The 9,406-nt window shown below is 43.6% G+C and overlaps 1 protein-coding gene across 2 annotated transcripts in view; it reads right to left on the bottom strand.

Moving 5' to 3' along the window:
* LOC123079008 (ubiquitin-conjugating enzyme E2 36) overlaps positions 1-3,326 on the bottom strand; it is an 11,325-nt gene extending 7,999 nt beyond the window's left edge. Inside the window, exons 1-8 of one of the 2 annotated variants that reach the window (XM_044501677.1) lie at positions 3,088-3,326; positions 2,940-2,967; positions 2,756-2,842; positions 1,859-1,917; positions 949-990; positions 869-906; positions 460-557; positions 353-382 (exon numbers count right to left, since the gene is read on the bottom strand). In XM_044501677.1, coding sequence (XP_044357612.1) covers positions 353-382; positions 460-557; positions 869-906; positions 949-990; positions 1,859-1,917; positions 2,756-2,842; positions 2,940-2,967; positions 3,088-3,123 — 418 coding nt within the window. In that variant the 5' untranslated portion in view covers positions 3,124-3,326. Of the gene's footprint in view, positions 383-459; positions 558-798; positions 907-948; positions 991-1,858; positions 1,918-2,755; positions 2,843-2,939; positions 2,968-3,087 lie in introns of both variants that reach the window. The other variant, XM_044501676.1, reaches the window with a different exon arrangement.
* Positions 3,327-9,406: the final 6,080 nt, after the last annotated feature.

Here is a 9,406-nt window from a genome sequence, read left to right as displayed (position 1 = left end):
AGATGCAACCTTGAGTATTCAAACTCCCAAACTACAAGAGCAAGAACAAATTAACAAGCCAGCTTCAATTTCAACAATGTCGACACTTGTTGACTTCTCCTACACAAGGGTAATGTGGTGGAGGAGCATAGAAAGTTCTATCAGATACAGATCAGTCAGAAGGTGCCCCAGGGTGAAGGGAACCAACCAACGCGGGTGTACAACCAACCAAATAGCTCGAGCACTAGTCATTCAGATACTCCCTTCCAGCGCAAACATCTCCAGTTTGTTCTTACCAACAAAATGGCACTTGATTGCTGGCTAAAGTATGATGGGTTATTACATCAAGAGCGGCGTGGGGGTTGTCACGCACCACTGGCATACAGACGAGTCCACTCCTTCGCTGCAAACGCCAGAACAGAACTTAGTTAAGATATCATGGCCCAAGGGCAAAGGGGACAACATTTTCACACTTGTTACCTGTTTCAACAGCTTCTGCCTCGTTGGATTTCCAGTGCTTAGCAATGTTTTCAGACAGAGGGTCATCTGGATTTGGTGCACTTAGGAGTGCCTGGATACTGAAACCGGAAAAATGTCACGGGGCGGCACTGTGCAGCATTAAATAAAAAAATAACAGCAATTCTCAAGAATCAGATACTGTGTGGAACAATACTTTAGCGCCGGAAACTAAGACAGGGTGATTTATTTAATGCTACAAACAGGTTATTTTGGAGAAACAAAGCAAAGGAAACAGCTCAGAAAAAAGGTTATGAAATGCTAAGTTACAGAGACCCAGAATGAGAGAGAGAGAGAGAGGACCTCAAAAGAACTGTTCGAATCTGAAGAGCCGGACTCCATTTATCCTTGAGAATGTCAAGGCATATCCTACCAAGCTACAAAGGTAAATCTGTTACGGAATAACCATTTCTGGAGAAAGTAACATAACACTGCAGAAATATGCCTGCTTACCTTGTCAATGTTGGGATGGTATATTTTGGTCAGAAACCTAACCTGCGCTACCAACAAGCAAAGTATAAATGTTCACCAAGATTATAAGCATTAGAAATGCTATATATCAGCGCAGTTTTATAGAGACCAAAGGAAAGGTGAGACTGTACTCCAGTAACAATTGCTTAACAACTTAAGCGCTACTTATTCATCCTTCTATAAAAAATTACATAGTAAAGTCAAGGAAATAGAAAATCAGAATAGGCAACTGATAGAACCGATAGAAAAATGGCAACAACTAGAAGTACGTTTAGAACCACAACAACCACTAGACTAATATATAGAAATAACCTTTGACATAAACCTTCAAAAAGGATCTTAGGGCAAGTGATAATTTTTCTGAGCTTTCTGCTAACCCAATTAGGTGTCCTGACGGGTTAATCATTAGGCATTTAGGCCGCACATGTTTTACACTCCATCATTTCTATATTTTTTATGAAATGTCCAATCAAAGCAGCTAAAATTGTCTAGACAGGGAAATGACATTGATACAATAATATACTACCACAACAGGACATATGAAAGCACAGTGAATGTCAACAGTAACACAACAAATGTGCACAAACAATTAGGCATGAGGCTTCAAACAACTTGCACGCAAATCAAGCTATCAAACACTTTTTTGATTATCCGAAGCTAGAAACGCCACCGAAGTAATCTAAATGCAGTTGACCAGCCCTTGAACATATGTACTTAACTTTGCAAAAGAAAGTCGAAGCCATATTAGCCAAAGAAGAAATCAGCCATATTGGCCAAAGAGGAAATCACACTGTACAATTCTGAATACAACGTAATTATGTAAAAAAAAGTGTACAGGGACAGTAGCTGTGTAGAAAACATTAACCAAATCTCATCTACAGATGATTATTACCTTTGGGGCAGCCATCGGATATTCCTCGGGTAAAAAGAGTTCCAGCTTAAAAACTCCCCCTGCCCAATAGATAAGCAAAGGGAAACAATGTAAGAAAGCCGGTCGGTCATAAAATAGAATGCTAACACTTCAACATAAAACATTCTTTTCATGACAGATATATCGTGCAGAAGATAAGCTATTAAAGTAATCCATATAAACAAACACAACCAAGATTGGTAATTAGAATATTCGACTATAGTTCACTTCCATAATTGGAAACAAGTTCATTAGGCTAAATTAGTCATTCTCTAATTAAAAGATGAGGAACGTTTTTTCCTATGGCATACAGGTGGCTCAAATAACACCGGAGGGCTTAAGCAAGCAAATATGTTAACACTATGCATAATATATGGCATCCATATCAATACAATATTAACCACGGAAATAAGTGGGACATTACAAATAAGCTTGGAGCAAGTAGCAAAATTCTATCCATTACTGATTACATACTAAAGAGAGAACGTAAAACTCATCAAACATGATAACTGCCCTGAAGAGGAATAAATTAAAACTGAGACGGCCACATCACCAGACTGATCAAAAAGCACAACCTCCACCATCCATAATTCCAACACAACCATTTTGGAACCATTTCTAACAAAAGGTTTTGAACAGAGTCATCTCGATTCGCTAATTGCTACTCCCTCCGTTCACAAATATAAGATGTTTTGGATATTTCAATGTCGAGTACATACGGACTGAACTGAGTAAACAAACACACCAAAACATGTCTATATACATCCGATTCAGAAAAAAAGTTAGAACATCTTATATTTGTGAACGGACGTACTAGTACCTTCCAAACCCCACAGTTATCACATCATATCACAAACAACATCACTATCGAAGAAATACCTTCGTAGGGCGACTGCGCCGGACCAAGGATCATGACGTTGAAGTACCGCATGTTCTCCTCCGAGGGCGAAGCGCTGATCCCCGGCGCTGCACAAACAACCCATTCAAAGAGCGGAAATCAAACCCAGAAATGCAACGCGTCGCCAGAATCCACCCGAAACCGCAGATTGAAAAGCACCCGCACCTGGCTCGCTGAGGAGTCTCTGCGTCTCCTGCGGTAGATCCAACCACGCGGAAATCCCAAAAAGTTAGACACGGGAAAAAGGAAAAAAGACGAGTCGGATCGAAGGAGTGGAGAGATCTGTGCTCGGATGATCAGATCGGAAGTTCACCTTGATGATTCGTCGAGGAAGGTTGCTGTTGGCCATCGGATCGAGCCGGGGCGGGAGCTTCCTCCTCTCCGATGAGTGCGGCGCCGGTGTGTCGTGCGGAGGAGGCGTCAGTGGGGATGGGGGAACACGGGGGAGGCGGTGCGGGTGGATGCTCGCTATTATACGCACGGACGCGGCTTTGCTAATGTGGAGCTTACACGTCCGTTGCTTCTTTTTTTTTAGGAGAACACGTCCGTTGCTTTATTCCATTCCACAGTGCTCAAGTTTTATCCCGGTGAGTCAGACCTGGCCTAGGGGCCGGCCCGGCCAACCCACCGTAAAATACGGCCTGACACGGCACGGCACGTTGAGGCCTCGTCTCGTGTTTCTCGAAAAAAAAAGTGCCTCGTCTTGTGGCCCAGGCACGACACATGAGCTAAATGGACCGCCTCGGTACGACACATGTGCTGGTTGGCCCATGTGTTATTCAGCCCTTTATATATTTTGCCAATTTTTAACGTTTTGGGACGTTAAAACAGAAAAGGAAAAGGAAAAAAGGTCGTGCCATGCCAGCATGTGGGCCTCGCCTCGCGGGTCAAGGCACCGTCTGCTTAGCCGCATGTCGGGCCAGGCACGACAGGGGTCAAGAACGCGTGCTCCCGTCCCGACCCGAAGCACAAGCTCGTTGCCCGGTGCCAGGCGTCGGTCAGGCAGCTCCAGCCTTGGCCAGTGCTAGACGTTGGTCTTTTAGACTATATATATGTGAACTACCGCTGCATTTGAACATTCGAACTATTTTGAACTATATATGCGGCTATTTGAATATGTGGACCTAAAAAAAATGAGTCAAATATATGCAGGTATCGTTGGATGGCCGGCTTCCACATCCGTATTTGCGGATTGATTCCTCTTTCAGTGGACGGATGCGGGAGCAAATTTACGGTCAGCATTAGAGATGCCCTTACGGTCAAAACCCGTAATTGTCAGAAAAGAGTGACAAAAACAAAAGGTGTGGAACGGTTGATGATTCTTTGCCAACTTGAACGAAGACATGACCTTTGTGTTTTTTTCAGGGAAAACGAAGAGCCTTAATCATACGTACCCCCCTCCCGCTCGTGAATTTACCTGACGTGGAGATGAGTCAGTTGATCGAGTCGAACGGGACCATTTCTTCTCCTTCAGCAAGGAGTCAGGCCAAAATGGCAATACCAGAAAATGAGATGGTAGCGTCGCTGAGCTATCCAATGAAATTTAGAAGATCCAGTCAGTAGCTCTGTTCTTCTCATAGTTAACAAACTATAAATCTAATCAACGCAAATATTCTACTGCTACGTTGCACTGTGTACACGTACTGGGGGTTTATTTATCGCGGGCCGGCAGCATATTTATAAGTGAGTGTAATATTGACTGATCGATTTAGTCAAACAACCGATTCCTTTTATACTTGCTTAAGAAAACGATTTGTTCTCTAAAAAATGGATCAAGCCCCGTTGCTACCTTCGCTATCTCTTCTTTGTGAGACGTAGTACGTGCTTGAATTTAGTTGGTGTGCTAGTATATGTGAGACTAAGGACAAGCTCTCACTTTCATTAAAATGGTTTGATGATGTCGGCCAGGGTAAACTTTTCTACTCCTTGGAGAGTAGTACTACCAGTACTAGCAAGCAACATAGCCTTCGTGAGTTGACCTTTTTGAAGGGAAAGCCATCATAGCTATCTTATTAAAACTCAAATGACACTTACATCATCGTCTGAAAATTTAAAGAGAAAATCCGGCGGAGTCTCCACCCAAAAAGTAGGAGTATTGACAGCGCCCCACTAAGCTAGCTCATGCACAACCATATTGGACCCTCTAATACAATGTCCTACCACAATCTTTCCGAATTCTCTCAACATCTCTCGACAATCTTGCAAAATAGGAACCGCCACTATCGAGTGTCCATCATTATTATGTAGCGCCTCCACCACTATCAGGTTGTCCATACGAACTAAAAGATTGTTGCATCCAATGCTTTGTGCTAGTTTTAGTCCCTCCAGCAGTGCTGCGGCTTGGGAGGCTTGATCACATAGCATAAATTCAATCAAAGTTGAATGAGCAAGATCCCCTAGTGTGGCATCCGCCACTACCTTTGCTAGTCCAAGAGCTTCCCAAATTTGCATTGCTCGGGGGCATTTAAGAAGGGAATGCATTATGTCTTCTGCTCCCGAAGAACATACTGGACACTGAGAGTTACTGCCACTATGGCGGTTTGCGAGGACACAAAGACACGGAATAGCATTGTGTAAACACCTCCATAGAAAAAATTTGACCTTCCCTGGTAGCTTGAGATTCCATAATCTTTTCCATACCGGGTGTGAGGAAGATCCACCTGACTGAAGTGCACCAGGGTTTACCGCATAACACACTTCCCACTGTTTATAATGTGCTGAGCGTAAAAATGCCATTCTTCGTGATGTGCCATGCGATGTAGTCTTCCGTCTCCTAGTGATGGATTGGGATTTGGAGAATGTGGTCCACATCAATAGGCCAAAAGTTATCACCGATAAGCAGTTCATCCCATTCCTCGGAGACTGGGTCTTTTAATTCATGTGCTCTAGTAAGCACTTGATTCGCCCAAACTGTCACTATTTTCCTTGAAGAGCTATTCGGAATCCAACAATCATCCCAAATATTTATTTTTGCTCCATCTCCAACTCTCCATATACTACCCTTTTTGAAAGTATGAATTCCCGCCCATATACTTTGCCATATGAAAGATGAGCCCTTTTTCAACTCACAGTTTAGAATATCACCCGTGGGATAGTACCCTGATCTCAAGACCTTTGCACAAAGAGAGTTATAATTTTCAATCAGCCTCCAAACTTGCTTTGTGAACATAGCTGAAGGAAATGTGCCCTAGAGGCAATAATAAGGTTGTTATTTACATTTCCTTATATCATGATAAATGTTTTCATGCAAGAATTGTATTAACCGGAAACTTAGTACATGTGTGAATACATAGACAAACAGAGTGTCCCTAGTATGCCTCTACTTGACTAGCTTGTTTATCAAAGATGGTTATGTTTCCTATCCATAGACATGTGTTGTCATTTGATGAACGGGATCACATCATTAGAGAATGATGTGATGGACAAGACCCATCCGTTAGCTTAGCACTATGATTGTTTAGTTTGTTGCTATTGCTTTCGTCATGACTTATACATGTTCCTCAGACTATGAGATTATGCAACTCCCGAATACCGGAGGAACACTTAGTGTGCTATCAAACGTCACAACGTAACTGGGTGATTATAAAGATGCTCTACAGGTGTCTCCGATGGTGTTTGTTGAGTTGGCATAGATCGAGATTAGGATTTGTCACTCCGATTGTCGGAGAGGTATCTCTGGGCCCTCTCGGTAATGCACATCACAATAAGCCTTGCAAGCAATGTGACTAATTAGTTAGTTGTGGGATGATGCATTATGGAACGAGTAAAGAGACTTGCCGGTAACGAGATTGAACTAGGTATGGTGATACTGATGATCGAATCTCGGGCAAGTAACATACCGATGACAAAGGGAACAATGTATGTTGTTATGCGGTTTGACCGATAAAGATCTTCGTAGAAAATGTAGGAACCAATATGAGCATCTAGGTTCCGCTATTGGTTATTGACCGGAGATGAGTCTCGATCATGTCTACATAGTTCTCGAACCCGTAGGGTCCGCACGCTTAACGTTCGATGACGATATGTATTGTGAGTTATGTGATTTGATGTACCGAAGATTGTTCGGAGTCCCGGATGTGATCACGGACATGACGAGGAGTCTCGAAATGGTCGAGACATAAAGATTGATATATTGGAAGGTTATGTTTGGACACCGGAAAGGTTTCGGAAAAGTTCGGGCATTTTCCGGAGTACCGGGGGGTTACCGGAACCCCCCGGGGGGTCAGTGGGCCTTCATGGGCCCTAGTGGAAGAGAGGAGGAGGCGGCCAAGTGGAGGCACGCGCCCCCAAGCCCAATCCGAATTTGGCGGGGGGCCCTTTCCTTCTCTCCCTCTTCCTCTTTCCTTCCCCTCCTAGTTGGACTAGGAAAGGGGGGAACCTACTCCTAGTTGGAGTAGGATTCCCCCCCTTGGGGAGCGCCCCTTGAGGCCGGCCCCCTCCTCCACTCCTTTATATACGGGGGAGGGGGCACCCCATAGACACACAAGTTGATTTCTTAGCCGTGCGGTGCCCCCCTCCACAGTTTTCCACCTGGGTCATATTGTCGTAGTGCTTAGGCGAAGCCCTGCGTCGGTAACTTCATCATCACCATCACCACGCCGTCATGCTGACGAAACTCTCCCTCGGCCTCATTCGGATCAAGAGTTCGAGGGACGTCACCGAGCTGAACGTGTGTAGATCGCGGAGGTGCCGTGCGTTCGGTACTTGGATCGGTTGGATCGCGAAGACGTTTGACTACATCAACCGCGTTACTAAACGCTTCCGCTTTCGGTCTACGAGAGTACGTGGACACACTCCCCGCTCGTTGCTATGCTTCTCCTAGATAGATCTTGCGTGATCGTAGGATTTTTTTTGAAATACTGCGTTCCCCAACAGTGGCATCCGAGCCAGGTCTATGCGTAGATGTTATATGCACGAGTAGAACACAAAGAGTTGTGGGCGATAATAGTCATACTGATTACCGGCATGTCATACTTTGATTCGGCGGTATTGTTGGATGAAGCGGCCCAGACCGACATTACATGACCGCGTTCATGAGACTGTTTCTACCGCCGTGCTTCGCACACAGGTGGCTAGTGGGTGTCTGTTTCTCCAACTTTAGTTGAATTGAGTGTGACTACGCCCAGTCCTTGTTGAAGGTTAAAACAACACACTTGACGAAAAATCGTTGAGGTTTTGATGCGTAGGTAAGAACGGTTCTTGCTATAAGCCCGTAGCAGCCACGTAAAACTTGCAACAACAAAGTAGAGGATGTCTAATTTGTTTTTGCAGGGCATGTTGTGATGTGATATGGTCAAGACGTGATGAGATATAAATTTTTATATGAGATGATCATGTTCTGTAAAGTTATCGGCAACTGGCAGGAGCCTTATGGTTGTCTCTTTATTGCATAATATGCAAGCGCCATGTAATTGCTTTACTTTATCGCTATGCGATAGCAATAGTTGCAAAAAGCAATAGTTGGCGAGACGACCATGTGACGACACATTGATAGAGATCAAGATGATGGAGATCATGGTGTCATGCCGGTGACAATGGAGATCATGACGGTATTTTGGAGATGGAGATCAAAGGCACAAGATGATGATGGCCATATCATGTCACATATTTTGATTGCATGTGATGTTTATCTTTTATGCATCTTATTTTGGTCAGTACGATGGTAGCTTTATAAGATGATCCCTTACTAAAATTTCAAGGTATAAGTGTTCTCCCTGAGTATGCACCATTGCGACAGTTCTTCGTGCTGAGACACCACGTGATGATCGGGTGTGATAAGCTCCACGTTCACATACAACGGGTGTAAGCCAGTTTTGCACACGCAGAATACTCTGGTTAAACTTGACGAGCCTAGCATATGCAGATATGGCCTCAGAACACTAAGACTGAAAGGTCGAGCGTGAATCATATAGTAGATATGATCAACATAGTGATGTTCACCATTGAAAACTACTCCATCTCACGTGATGATCGGACATGGTTTAGTTGATATGGATCACGTGATCACTTAGATAATTAGAGGGGTGTCTATCTAAGTGGGAGTTCTTAAGTAATATGATTAATTGAACTTTAATTTATCATGAACTTAGTCCTGATAGTATTTGCATAACTATGTTGTAGATCAATAGCTCGCGATGTAGCTCCCCGTTTATTTTTTATATGTTCCTAGAGAAAAACTATGTTGAAAGGTGATAGTAGCAATGATGCGGACTAGGTCCGTGATCTGAGGATTATCCTCATTGCTGCACAGAAGAATTATGTCCTTGATGCACCGCTAGGTGACAGAACTATTGCAGGAGCAGATGCAGACGTTATGAACGTTTTGACAAGCTCGGTATGATGACTACTTAATAGTTTAGTGCACCATGCTTTACGGCTTAGAACCGGGACTTCAAAAATGTTTTGAATACCACGGAGCATATAAGATGTTCCAAGAGTTGAAATTGGTATTTCATACTCATGCCCGTGTCAAGAGGTATGAGACCTCTGACAGTACTTTTCCTACAAGATGGAGGAGAGAATACACTTGCTTGGATCAAGTGGGAGTTAATCCTCCATATAAGATAGTAATTGACAAAGTTCTCTAGTCACTATCACCAAGTTACTAGAACTTTGTGATGAACTATAATATG

Source organism: Triticum aestivum, chromosome 3D (genome assembly GCF_018294505.1).
Source record: "Triticum aestivum cultivar Chinese Spring chromosome 3D, IWGSC CS RefSeq v2.1, whole genome shotgun sequence".
Classification (NCBI taxonomy): domain Eukaryota; kingdom Viridiplantae; phylum Streptophyta; class Magnoliopsida; order Poales; family Poaceae; genus Triticum; species Triticum aestivum.
The sequence above is the reverse complement of the archived record's forward strand: the minus strand, read 5'-3'. Positions and strand labels throughout refer to the sequence as shown.